At 40.9% G+C, this 14,342-nt stretch overlaps 1 protein-coding gene and 1 long non-coding RNA gene across 6 annotated transcripts in view; one reads left to right on the forward strand and one right to left on the reverse strand.

Moving 5' to 3' along the window:
• LOC105739855 overlaps nt 1-8,823 on the reverse strand; it is a 28,648-nt gene extending 19,825 nt beyond the window's left edge. Inside the window, exon 1 of the long non-coding RNA XR_001115844.2 lies at nt 8,427-8,823. This is a non-coding gene — a long non-coding RNA (uncharacterized LOC105739855). The remainder of the gene's footprint in view (nt 1-8,426) is intronic.
• RNASEH2B (ribonuclease H2 subunit B) overlaps nt 7,701-14,342 on the forward strand; it is a 63,566-nt gene continuing 56,924 nt past the window's right edge. For 4 of the 5 annotated variants that reach the window (XR_004030179.1, XM_030813423.1, XM_030813426.1 and 1 more), the window contains exon 1: nt 7,701-8,085. Coding sequence is in view for 4 of the 5 variants with exons in the window: in XM_030813423.1 (XP_030669283.1) it covers nt 8,022-8,085 (64 nt within the window). In the remaining variant the exon portion in view is untranslated. Of the gene's footprint in view, nt 8,086-12,605; nt 13,431-14,342 lie in introns of those variants that run through there. The other variant, XM_030813422.1, reaches the window with a different exon arrangement.

The raw sequence follows: 14,342 nt of genomic DNA on the forward strand, positions 1-14,342 counted from the left end.
AAAAAATGGTAGAAAGTCACTTCTGAGCTGTACATGGTTACCACAGGAATGCCATTTGGATGTTTGCTCATGGAAGACACATCTGATGTTAGAAATAAGAAACAGAGGCAACTTCAAATACATTGACATAATAAAATAGCAAACAAACAAACAAAAAATGCACGAAAGCTCAGCAAGGGATGTCTAAAGATTTGGCCACTCCTTTTAATCATTGTCCTAACCTCTGTAATTTATTTAAAATACTGTTCAGATTACATAAAAAACAAAAAAAGTATTTTTTTCTTCTATCCCCAAATTTATACCTTCTTTGTCCCAATCAATACTTATGGTCTGAGCAATGTGAACATCAATTCAGCTATAAAGCTCCTTTTAACTCAGTGTTTAACTCTGAAACCAGAAATGTTGCACCATAGCTTGTTCATACTTCTTAATTTTTTTAATCTTAATCCACATTTTAAGCAGATAGCAATATGTCTGGAGAGTGCCCATCCACAAGAAGGTGACAAAGGGTCTATTTCATTATAGGCTTGCCACTTTTTTGTCAATTTAGTCACAATTTAATCAATTACTGCCATTGCTATGGAAATTACTACAGAATGAATATTGTAGTCTTTAAGTACAGAGCAATCCTTTTACATTTTAACTCAATATTAAATCCTTTTTAGATCTCTGGTTTCTTCCCAAATCCAGAACAAAGGATGCTTGCTTTGTTAGTCTTCACCTCTAGTATAATCTTAATAAGAAATACAAAAGACTCATTTACTCTGCCTAAAGGTTTTGATAAAGGTATTTTTTAGAATGTGCTGCATGTTTATGCTAAAAATAGAGAAATTATAAGCACTTTTAAAGGATAATCTGTTTATTAATTGAATTACATTATCAAAGAATTAGAGATATTTAGTGAACAAATGAAGAAGACTAAGTTTTCAGAAATGTTGCTTTTGCATGATCAATATAATTGCAAAAGTCAACATGAAATTGACATTATTCTGTAGAAGTTACAACACTTTCTCTTTAAATACTCAGTCAATATTACCTATTTTTGCTCTTAAGCAAAACATTGGGTGAAATGCTCACATTACCAGAAAAATTTGTTAATCTTTGGCAAGCAACAAACCATATTTAGTACTTGCATTTCCTGTTTTACCAATGTTTTGTTAGAATGAATTAATAAAATATCTTATTACTATTTGAAGAGTATTTTATAGTGAGAAAGCAGCAGATATGAACAGCTTTGATTTTAGTAATGTGTCTCCTTAAGCCTCTTAATTGTAGAGACTGTTGGTAAAAGTAATTAAGATTTACCAAAAGAGAATCAGTATATCATTGTTTAGGCACCTAAGAGGAAGAACAGGGTAAAATGAAACCAGAAATTAATAGTATTTCCACCATCAAATTAAAAATACTAAAAATTTTAGAAAATATATCACAGTTGAAATGATTCAAGTGCAACTATGGTTAGACTTTAGTAACCACCCTTTTATTCTTATTATTCTTTTTACCTGTGATCATATTTTCTATAAAAGTTTATATTCTGCTTCAAAAAACAATTTTTTTAAATTTTGGTTTCTCCATTTATTATCATGTTAAAAAATGCATAGCTGGAAAAAAATCTCAAACACACTGCATTGTAGAAAATATTAATAGCATATGTAAAAGCAAATTAGGTGATAATAACTAGGATGTCAAGTTATTAAAATTATATGAATTGTGTGATGGTTGCTAGGGTGCCAGGCAGCAAAATGTGTAATTATCTGATTATCTGATTTATTTAATTCTGGTAGTCTATCTCTACAGATACTTCAGCCAGAAAAGTATACTTTGGAGCTTGAATTGCCTGAATTTCTAGCTACCTTGATTTTATATAAATATATTTACAACTTATAACTATATACACACACAAACACATATGGAAATGTGTAAACATAGCATCAATACTCTTCAGCCAAGGAAGCCAGGAAGTCACCTGTAGTTGAACAAGTTTGGTTCATTACTTGTTGCAGCAAGGAAGAATACACATCACAGAAATCATGGGTGTTTCAGTAAGAGGGTGTTAGAAAGGACCTTATGGGATTTGGGCTTTGATTGAGTGATTTGAGGCAGAGTCTAAGGCAGCAGGGATTCTCTCTAGATTGGATGCTGTTAGAAAGTGGAGCAATTCTGTAATGGGAGATCTCACTTACTCTTATAGGAAGGGGAAACTATAGTGAGAATAAAGTTATCATTGGTAAAGAAGTAGCACTCATTTTGACCAAGAGATAGGATGTTTGGTACTTCATGGGTGGCACAGTGACTTGCTTTTGCCTGTGCTTCGACAAAGTTATGAATGGTCTTATTTAATCATGGTCTCAAAGTAGCCTGGTCAGAGGCTGGTTTTCTGTGAGATGGTTCATGTCTAATGGGAGAATCACAGGGTTTGCCTGTGAGAGCCAGGCCAGTTTCTAGGTGTCAGGGGCTGCCCCTTTTCCTTCCTCAATAGCTTCAGTCATCCTTATCCTATGATTGGCAGATCTCACAAGTTTATGTGTGCCTTTTTGGCACACTGCCAAGTACAGTTCAATTTTAGGTTGGGTTGGTTATGAGAGAACAGAAAGGGAATATTCTTCCCAGAAAGAATGATTCAGTGCTACTCATACTCACTGGTCCCTTTTCTACATAGTTGATGCTCTTGAGAGCGGACTCTTCTCCCAATCTGATGCTTGAGGACTATGGTGCTCTCTCTATTGTCACTCGATGAGCATTTGATGGCAGGAAAATTTGGTAGAAGAGAACAACCTTTTCTCCTGAGAAAAATGATGATAAACATGGATTTTAATTTTAACTTTGTTTTGAAAGAAGCAACCTTATAGATTTTTAATAATATAGAGGAGAAAATATTCTTCCACTACCTTTAATACAATGTCTCTCTGCTGTAATTACCACTAAGCATTGCTAAAGGTTATTTGGCCCTGAATTCTTCTCCCGTGCCCCACCCAGTTTTTTTTCTTTTTACTAAAAAACAAACATGTATTGTTTCCAACATTTAGAAGAGTCTCAAATTTTCTACTCAGAGGTGTTAAAGTTGCTGCTCCCTTCTTATTTGAAGAACCACCTGCTTGTCTCGTTAGTGTAACTAGTACAGACTAGTACTGCAAGTAATTCACAGACTATTTTATGATATACTGGATGTAACCAATTTGTTTTGATTTATAAAATTGGGAATACCACAAGCCATGACTGCCTAGCTATCCGCATAAATATTTACTCAAAAAATATTTGCTGAGCACATGCTATGTTTCCATATTATTTTGTCCCAGGCATGGGGACACCAGGGAGGGAAGGAAGGTGAAGAGCCCAATCTCTGGAGTCCTAAGGCCTGGGTTGGAATTCCTGCTCAGCCACTTGCTAGTCATATCATAGGCAGGTACTTGATCTCTCTCGACTCTACATTCTTCCTCTGTAAAATGTGGGTGACCCAATAATACTTAACCTTAATGCTGTTGGAGGGCTGAAAGAGGTCATTCGAGTTAACTGCTCAGTGCAGTGCTCAGCATAGTTAGTACTCAGTGAAGCCATTGTTATTTTTTGACAATATAGTGGTGAATTACTAGATGCTATTCTTCCCTCAAGGAACTGACTGGTTCCTCTCGCTGGTGAAATTGGAGGCATCTCACTTATTCTTGGGAAGGGTATTAGGAGGCAGGAAGAGAGGGCACTTAGTGAGGCCTGATGGATGAATGAGAGGGGTCCTGGCTGTGGTAAAGGGTAAGGGAGAAGGGAAGGAATGAGGCTTGTGGAGAACAGGATGGTCTCAGCATTGGGGACACAACACCAAGTGCTAGATGTGACAGAGAAGAGAACCACAGGCAGTTCCTTGTGGCCACACTGTGGACTGAGTGGACAGTGACATAGGTGGTGGGAACTGTAGCTGGGGAGTCCAGCCACGACCAGATCTCGAGGGCCATGTGTTCAAAGCTTAGCACCTTAGACTTTACCTTGAAGACAACAGGGATCTGGAGTCAGCCTATCAGTAATGGTACCCTTTTCAAAAAGGTACTTACATAATTTTTTTTAATGATAAAGGAAATTATTTACAGAAAGGGCAGAGTTCATTGTTTTCTCATTCACAGAGTATAGCGACCGTTACCCATATGAGCCTGGGCCTCTCATTTAATTTCTCCTGCTCCTCATTCCTTACCCATTGCTTTCTCCCATTCCTCTCCTTATTAAAGAAACCCATTTTTTGTTTGTTTTTTATTATTTTATTTAAGTCCCAGGGTACATGTGCAGGATGTGCAGGTTTGTTACATAGGTAAATGTGTGCCATGGCGGTTTGCTTCACCTATCACCCAATCACCTAAGCATTAAACTCAGCATGCATTAGCTCTTTTCTCTAATGACCTCCTCCCCCACCACCCTCCCCTTACAGGCCCCAGTGTGTGTTGTTCCCCTCCCTGTGTCCGTGTGTTCTCATTGTTCAGCTCCCACTTATAAGTGACAACATGCGGTGTTTGGTTTTCTGTGTCTGCATTCATTTGCTGAGGATAATGGCTTCCAGCGTCATACATGTCTCTGCAAAGGACATGATCTCATTCCTTTTTATGGCTGCATGGTATTCCGTGGTGTATATGTACATTTTCTTTATCCAGTCTATCATTGATGGGCATTTGGGTTGATTCCATGTCTTTGCTATTGTGAATAGTGCTGCAATGAACATACACATGCACATACCTTTATAATAAAATGATTTATATTCCTTTAGGTATATACCCAGTAATGGGATCGCTGGGTCAAATGGTATTTCCAGCTCTAAATCTTTGAGGAATCACCACACTGTCTTCCACAATGGTTGAATTAATTTACATTCCCACCAACGGTGTAAAAGAGTTCCTATTTCTCCCCAGCCTTGCCAGTATCTGTTGTTTCCTTTCTTTTCTTTTTTTCTTTTTTTTTTTTGAGGCGGAGTTTTGCTCTTGTTGCCCAGGCTGGAGTGCAATGGTGCAATCTCAGCTCACCGCAACCTCCGCCTCCCAGGTTCAAGCAATTCTCCTGCCTCAGCCTCCCGAGTAGTTGGGATTACAGGCATGCGCCACCACGCCTGGCTAATTTTTTTTGTATCTTTAGAAGAGACGGGGTTTCTCCATGTTGGTCAGGCTGGTCTCGAACTCCTGAGCTCAGGTGATCCGCCCACCTCGGCCTCCCAAAATGCTGGGATTACAGGCGTGAGCCACTGTGCCTGGCCTCATCTGTTATTTCTTGACTTTTTAATAACCACCATTTTGACTGCCATGAGATGGTATATCATTTGCATTTTTCTAATGATCAGTGATGTTGAACTTTTTTTCATATGTTTGTTGGCCACATGTATGTAAAGACATCCATTTCTTTATCTGCTTGACATGGCCTTAAATACACATGTATCCTTGTAAAATACATCGTGTTGTTCTTTGTGCCTTTTAAATTTACCTACATGGTATTCTGCGAAAAATAATTTCCTGCATCTAAATTTTTTTCTTTAGATACAAAGCATCTGTTTGCATATGTACATCAATCACTGTGTCGAAATGCTGTATACATAGCCCATATACAATACACATTGTAGCATTATTTATAATAACAGTTTGAAATAACCTAAATACCGCACACTAGGGAATGGATAACTAACCCCGGTACACCAGCAATGTTAAACATCATGCCTCCATTAACAATGATAGCTCTCGATATGAAGGGGCACATGCTTATGACAATGTTAAGTGAGAAAAGCAGACAAAATAGTCAAAATTGTGACAACAACCACAAAAATATACATTAATACAGCCAAGGGCTGGAAAGGATCAGAGAAAAATGAAACAGGTATGTCTGAGCAAGGGAATCATGGGTAACATTTCTCATGTACAGTAGCTCCCCCTATTCGAAGTTTCGCTTTACAAGGTGTCAGTTACCCCCAGTAGACCTTGGTCCAAAAATATTACACGGAAAATTCCAGAAACAATTCGGAAGTTTTAAATTGTGCAGTGTTCTGAGTGGTGTGAAGAAATCTTGCACCATCCAGCTTCATCCTGCAAAGGACCTAAATTCTCCCTTGGTCCAGCGGATCCACACTGCAGAAGGTCCCCTCCTTATGAGTCACTTAGTAGCTGCAAGAGTAGTGATGCTAGCACACTGTGAGAATTGTTCTATTTTATTATTATTGTCGTTAATCTCTTACTGGGCCTAATTTACAAATTAAACTTTATCACAGATATACATGCAAAGGAAAAAACAGTATATATAGGGTTTGGTACTATCTGTGGTTTTAGGCCTTCACTGGGGGTTTTGGATCCCATCCTACGGAAATAATGGGTGCTTCTGTAGCTGTTAGTAAGACGATGGTGTGCCTGGGGATTTGCGCTATACACCACAGCATCTTCCACAGTCGTTTTGGGGGAGAGGGAAGATCAGAGCAGTACCAATCTGCTGCTCCTTGCCCCAAAACTGCCAAGGGGCGCCTTTCCTCAGCCAGAAAGGCCTCTTCTCCACCAGCTGTGTCCTGCAATCAACTGCAGCTGTATTTGTCTCACCCCATGGGAAACAGGTTTTAAGTTAAAAACCTTTTCAGAGGGCCGTGATAAATTTAGTGCTGCTAAATTTACCTATCTTCAAGATTAAACATGAAAAGCAAAGTGCATGAGTTATGTATATTATTCTTTCAATTGTGCAAAAATAAGACATTAACTTGTTTTTTGCAAGGAAAAATTCTGCAAGAATAGAGAAGAAATGTTAACAGTTACCCCTGGGATCTGGGATAAAAGAGAGACATCATGCTTTTCTTTAAAAAAAAAATTAGGTTTTTGTGGATTTTTTTTTTTTTTTTTTTTTTTTTTTTTTTTTTTGACAGAGTCTAGCTCTGTAGCCCAGGCCAGAGTGCAGTGGTGGGATCTCGGTTCACTGCAACCTCCATCTCCTGGGTTCAAGTGATTCTTGTGCCTCAGCCTCCGTAGTAGCTGGGATTACAGCTGTGCACCACCACACCCAGCTAATTTTTGTATTTTCAGTAGAGACGGAGTTTCACCTTGTTGGTCAGGCTGGTCTCCAGCTCCTGACCTCAGGCGATCCGCCCCCCTCGGCCTCCCAAAGTGCTGGGATTACAGGCCTGAGCCACTGCGCCTGGCCCATGCTTTTCTCTAAAGTATGAAAGGAATATGTACTTTCTTCTTAAAAACCATGTACCAAACAGCACTTTTCAATTAAAATGTTATTTTTAAAAGTTTAAATCCCCAAATTTCATGGCTCTTTTTAAACATCACTTTTTAAATAAATGTCTAAATTTTTAACTCATTACAGCGTTCTCCAAAACAACAAATTCATATTCTGAGCCAAAAACTGTGCACCTCTTTTAGTGATGAGGACGGAGTCCAAATTGAGGACATCCCTTATAACTCACAATGCGCACATATTCTCACATCAGTAGCAACATAGAATGCAACTGATGACCAATATATATTCACAAAGAATTGAGGACCATGGCTAAGAGTTGCATTCGGATTCCGATGTGACTGCTATAGTCCTTAACACGGACAAGCTCCAGGTGAGTCCCCCGGCCCCGGGGGTGTGGCGGGCGTCACCCGTTATCCGGGCCCACACCCCGCAGACCCAGTCCTAGCTCGCTAGCTAGACCACGGAGGGCCGCTGGGTGCAGCGACAGAGCGCGGGGCCCCGGCGACCCCGCCCCGCGCCGCGTCACTCGGCGCCCTGCGGCGCGCGGTAAGCACCTACCACTAGCGGAGCTGCGAGGGAGAGGCCGCGGCCCCTTCCCGTTGCCTGCGGCCCCGCGCCGGCATTCAGAGCCCCTCGCCTGGCGCTAAATTTAAAAACGTAACACGAGCAGCAGGCTGGTCTCGGAAACGAAACGAAACTCTGCCCCCAGTGCTCTTCCCGGGCGCTGCCGGTCCCTCAGCGCGCCGCGCCACCCGGAACAGACCCTTCTCCCGCCATTTTCGGCGGGGCTGGGAGACTGAGGCCCGCGGCGCTGGGCCTGCGGCGCCCCGGAAGAGGCGGGCAGCATGGCCACCGGCGTGGACTGCGGGGACGGGGTTGGCGCCCGGCAGCACGTGTTCCTGGTTCCAGGTAAACACGCGCGCCCGGGCGGCGGGGCGGCCCAAAAACTGGCGGAGCGGCCCGCGACCCCGGGCGCGCCGCCCCCGACCCTGGTGGCTCCCACTACCCGGCCTGGCGCGGGATGGGATTCTCTCTGGGACAGCTGGCCCCGCATCTTGGTCACACGTCATAGCAAGCCGCGGTTTTCAAACCCGGAAGCGCCGAAAAGGACCGAGCGTGTTTCCCGGGCCCTGATCCCTGGTGGCTTGGGTGGGCGGGTGGAAGCAGACTCAGCCTGAGAGGAGCCACGCGGGTTCGGGGTCACCGGTGCGCTGTGGGCCCCGGAGGTTTCTGCCCTTGGTGTCTCCCACCTGGCAGCTGGCCCTGCTTCCGTGATCCTGCTGGGTTGGAACCAGGGATCCAGTAGGCTCGAAGCGGCCTTAAACGGTGCGCGGTTTTAACAAGAACGCAAAGGGACAGGCCTGCGGTGGCGAGGCAGGAGGGAAGCGGGATGGGAGTTGCGGTTAGGCCAATGGTGGTTCAAAGCGATTCAGCAGGATAGTGACCACAGGAGTACTGGAGCCGGGCCTTTCAGCCCCCGTGTGGATGATGATCGGCCATCCAGGACATGCGAGGGCTTGGGAAAATGGACAGCCAGTGCCACACAAGGAAGGACCGATTAAATGACACAGTTAAAGGAATTTGGCCTAGGGAGTGCAAGCCAGAAAGTTTTGGTCTTTTTATATATGTATAACATTGGAAAAAAGGAATATCTCCTGTTCCGTGTATTAAATTTTGAGTTTAGCTCAGCAAATGCAGAGTGTTTGTTGCTGTAAATATACTCTGATAACAATATTATTTCCCAGGAATTTAGAGTTTTATGACGGTTATTGAAAATGTTTACATGACAGGCTGTCAGTAATATTTTTTGCCTCTAAAAAACATACATAAAATGTACGAATTTTAAGTATGCAATTCACTGAACTTTTCATATGTATACGCCACCCTAGTAACCATCCCCCAGTTCGAGATGTAGACTGTTTCCAATAACGCCTCATGCCTGTTCCTAGATAGCCCCAGGAACCTCTGTGCTGACCTCTGTCACCAGAGATTAGTTTTGCCTGTTTGGTTAAGAGTGTACCCCTTTGTGTCTGGCTTCTTTCACTCTGAAAGATTCATCCATGGTTTGTGAAATTCATTCATGTTGTAGCAGTTGTTTGGTTGGTTGGTTAGTTTTTTCATTGCTGCTTCTGTTTAATTGTATGAGTATCCATACTATTTATCTCCTGTACTGTGGATGGACATTTGGGTTGTTTCCAGTTGCAACTATTACAAGTTACACTTCTCAGAGCATTCCTTTAGGCGGCTTTTGGTAGACATGGGCACTCATATCTCTAGGGTGTATACCCTGGAGTGGAATGGCTGGTTCTAGTACTTGTGTGTAGAGCTGTAGTTGACAATGTTAAATGGTTTTCCAAAGTGGTTATACTGATTTATATTCCCACAAGCAGTGTATGAGAGTTCCCATTGCTGCACATCCTCAGTAAAAACGTTTGGGTGGTAAAACAGCTAATGCAAAATTCAGGGTTTTGACAGAATCTCGCAAAGGGCTACCCATATACATGCTTTTCATTAGAAAAATCATCCTTTCTTCTCACTTCGTCACATCAAGACAATTAGATTTTCAGGGTGGGAACTCTAATCATTCTTTCAGAATCAAGTGCATTATTGTTATTCCAGATATACACAATAGCTGATGATAATTTGAGCTTCTTATTTTGTTGTTCTGTTTAATCAGTATTGACATCGTCATTTTAAAAGTGTGTTTGTGTCCTTGTATTAAACACAAAACCCTCAAAAGAATTAAATATTGATTGTATCCCTGAAAATTGTAGGTTTTAATATATCTACTGCTGGGTTGTGAGAAGAGTTTCTGTTGAGTTTCTGTTCAGAGCTGAGATCTACTGTGACCTTTTAAGGCATTCGGGGAGGCTGAGCAGCTGTTGGAACTGCTAGAAAGAGCTGTGTGGTCAGGCGGGCAGGAACTCTTTAACAGTTAAAAACTTGAGCTACCAGCTCCTGCAATTCTTCCTCTGGCCTTTAGTGCCACCTGCAGGCTCTGAGGGTACAACAAGGTTTGATAGCGACTGCAGTGCAACAGTAGTTCTCAAACTTGAGGGCATCATTTACTTGGGGAGTTGGGCCTCAGCCCCAGAGGTTCTGGTTCAGTAGGTCCTGGGCTGGGGCCAGAGAATGTGCATTGGTAACAAGTTCCCAAGAGATGCTGATGCTGCTGCTCCGGAAACCTCTGCCCCCACCCCAGGAACCACCGCAGTAAAGACTTTGGGAACTAGATTGGGATATAGGAATGACAAGCCTCATGTTTGGCCCGCTTTGTGGTGGGCCAGAATTTATATGGTCAAGGAAGTGCATGTAAGTGCAGAGTGTGAGGCTCGTCTTCCCAGATGTAGTTGTCGTCTTTTCCAGAAGATGAGAAATCAGCCTGCTTAGTTACACATTCGGGAGTTGGAAACGATACGCCCTCGGCTGAGGGAGCACCATACTCCAGTAAAGCTGGGCTCTTAATAAAGAAAACAAAGATTATTAAACATTTTTCAAAAGTATTTGGTGGAGGCGGCCTGTATTCGGTTTTAGAAAACTTGGGATCTGAAGAACTTACTCTGTGTACTGAAAAGTGAGCACATGAACCCACAGGCCAACAGAACTTTAAAGGGATTTATGCATGAGACAAGGGTAAAGATGTCTAACCTTGCAACGATACTTTTTTCCAAGATTTAATTCATGCTGTTCATCGAGTTGCCTGCCACAGCACTGTGTTATATCTTGAAGGATATATTTAAATGTTTGATTTAGGTATCTTTGCCTCTAGTTTTCAATTTGTTTGGAGAAGCTGGCTGTCTCAGATAAACAAATCTGGAACTTGGAAGAGATACTTCTGAGATATTCAGACTTGGGACGTTGGTTTTCATAGGGTGGTGAAGACAGAACCGTTTCCCATTTCAGCAAGGCAAGCATTTCTTTTAGTTTGGGATGGTCTTAAATGTTTCTGTAAAATGGCCTGGGAATACTAGCCTGTTTGCAGTTTTAATATCTATAAGAGGCCATTAACATCTTTACTTTTTGGAAAGTAGTATAAGTTTCCATCCCTCTTTTTCTGCCCTAAAAGTAAATGTTTGAGTCATATTTTTAATATTTTTCTTAAGTCCATTTTTCTTGTTAATGCTACTAAGTTGGGATGTACCCAGGTATGAGAGGTCACCTGATTCATTGCATTTAGAAGACTGCATTTATTGCTTTTGGGGGCTGAACAATTAATTGGGTTCATCTCCAAGGAAATGTTAATTGGGAAACCCTAACATTGTGTATCAAAAAAAAAAAAAAGAAGAAAAATCATTTCAGGCCTATTAAAACAAAACTCATTTGGGTTCACTTAGGCTGATTAAAATATTCCTTAATCAGCCCCCTGATTAAACAGTCCTGAGGTGAAACTGGACCTCAACTCGAATTTTCAGTTAGAGACAAGTTTTGCAATAAAGTTATCCCCCTTTATTTCATGAATATACATGTTAAAAAGTATTTTAGGAAAGATTGCACTTATTATTTATTTCTCCACAGAAAGCAGTTTCATGGAGGTAGAGGATGGGTTGCTTTTTGGGAGATAAGAATCCCTGTCTACCTTAGACATTTCAAATACAATAACAGCTTTTTATGTGAGGCATCATGATAATCACAAATGATTATACCAGAGCTGTCTCTCCATTTGGAATGCAAAAATAGATGTGGAAGGATTGTATAAATTCATGCATTAGAACTAAGTTCTAATTAAAGGATTTAAAAAATAAACTAAATTTAAAAGGAAAAACTAATTTTCTTATTTAATGATAGAGAAAATTTATATTAATGTTATTTCTGATTATAGTCTTGAAGCATTTTTTTTTTTTTGGTCCGCCAACTGGCATAATTGTAGCTTTTTATAAGTCCAAAGAAATGCCTCTTGTTTTGGGGGAGGAAAAAAAGTAAAGGTTTAAAGTGTATGGCAAAGGAAGAACTACTATAGATTTAATTGACTTTTCAATGACACTAAAAAACACTCTTTTCCCTTCTTTACCTAATGGCTCATGGTTAATCTCAGAAGAAAAAGTTAAGCAGGATTTTTATTCTTTGTCAAAACGGTATGTATGTATATATTTGTGTTGAGAAATATACGTGAGGGCCGAAAGCTTCCTTATTTTCAGAAGAGATGAACTTCACTTGGCAAATGATAGAGAACCTGGCCAATTCAAGTGCTGATTTTAGACAACCTTGGAATAATTAAGCTCAGCTTTTTGGAAGATGTGTCACTTACCGAATAGTCTACTGCAGGCAGTCAGCAATGTAGGAGTCTCAGAGTTTTCCAGCATAGAGCATGTTTAACATTTTCCACACGAATCTCAGTCTGGCTTTGTTTTTGCAAAATGTGTTTTGGTGGGACCCGACTGACCTTTCTCAGATGGCCACTGGATCCGCTCCCCTTGCTATCTATCTGAGCACGTTCTGAAGTGGATGGACTTCAGTTGCCAGTTGGTGTAATCAGGCTGTTTCCAGAGTCTGATCTTGTCCCTTTAGTAACTGTTCCAAAATACTTGGGACATTTATAAGTAAGAACTCATGACTCCCACATATTCAGGTCAGAAAAAAATTCATAAAAGGAAAGCAAGCAGTGTTGATGATTTTTTATTTGAATAACAGAATAGGGACTGCATGGATTCTCCCACATCCTTTGAGCTTAAACTGTGATGTTAAAAAACAAACAACTCAGTCAGTGTGCTCCAAAGCCTGGCTATAATAACACACACTTAAAAGCTAGATTTATGCTATTTATTAGCCCTGTGTCCTTGGGTGGTTTACCTCCTCACTATACAGCCTCACATTTGTCATCTCCACAGTGGGGAGAACAGTACCAGTCTTATGGGGTTGTTATCTGTGGTTTGAGTTACTCATAAGCTTTCTTACACCTCAAGCTTTTAGCCCTGGGCCTGGGACAGAGTAGATATTTCAATAAATATTTACTGAATGAATAAAAGTCTCACATTCCATTTCTTCCTGCAATATCTTTGCTTATTCTGCTTTTTCCTCCCCTTCTACTTCTATCCAAATTCTATGCTTTCCTCAAGGTTCCGTTCAACTTTATTTTCCACAAAGCTAAGCCATTTGCTCCAGCTCAACTTCTCCATGTTGACTTTGTGTCTGCCTGGAATCCTGCCTGCTCTTCACTTTATCTACCTGGCAAATTCCTACTTATCCTTTAAATCCAGCTCAAGTATCACCTCTACCAGGGAGCCTTCCCATGGGTCTCTCCTCTTGTTACTTCCCAGGTTCGTGATACCTCTTTGACCACCTACATATTTCATCATGATTATTCATTTAAGTGCCATTTTTATATAAATATGTATCGAACACCTAATACATGACAGGAGCTAGAGAGAGTCCAAGTGTGTTTTCCCTGAGTGGCCATTTCGCTTCTCAGTGTGGGCACCTCAGCCTTCAGCTTCAGATCACAACCTCCAAACAGTAGAGCATGTCACGTAGGATTTCCAGGCCTTTGTTCAGAGCTACCTTTATGACTTCCTTGTCTAAGGATGACTGTTTGCTAAAGCAGAATGGGCCACCCCGTGGCAAGGGGATGTAAGGGATTTGGGGCTGCATGTTCTGGTCCCTGTTTCATTATCTGTCCCCGAAACAACTAAGCTGGAGGCTGGCTGACTCCTCCGAGGGCCTAGGTCTCAACATTTGGTAAGGCTCTCCTGCGTGATCGGCTACCTTTGCCTGATTGTTTTTAAAGGTTTTTTGTTATTGTCGTTGCCCTTTTAACCTTTTGACCAGTTAACTCTACATTTAGACGTTTTTCTCAGTGTTTTCTTTTTTTTTTTTGATAACTTTAAGTAATTAGAATAATAATACTTACCCAGTATAGAAATTCTAATAATACAAGAAAAAAAAATAAAGAATAAAATAATTTGTCCATCATCCTCACCCAAAATAAAAATTTTGGAGATATTTCTTTCCAGTTTTTTCATGTTGTTTACATTACAAAATGAATTCCAATGTTCTTAAATTTTTTTTTCTTATTTTTCTATTTTTGCCTTTATTTCATTGTTTACTCTTACTACTTATTTAATGTAACACTAAAACACTCAGGGAGATTGGGGTTACATAAAAGTTTATATGGTGCTGTTCTACATAAAATTGGAGAAAATTCGGTTGATTTAATAGAGGTAGGGGCTGTT

The sequence above is a fragment of the Nomascus leucogenys genome, chromosome 5, assembly GCF_006542625.1.
Source record: "Nomascus leucogenys isolate Asia chromosome 5, Asia_NLE_v1, whole genome shotgun sequence".
Taxonomy (NCBI): Eukaryota; Metazoa; Chordata; class Mammalia; order Primates; family Hylobatidae; genus Nomascus; species Nomascus leucogenys.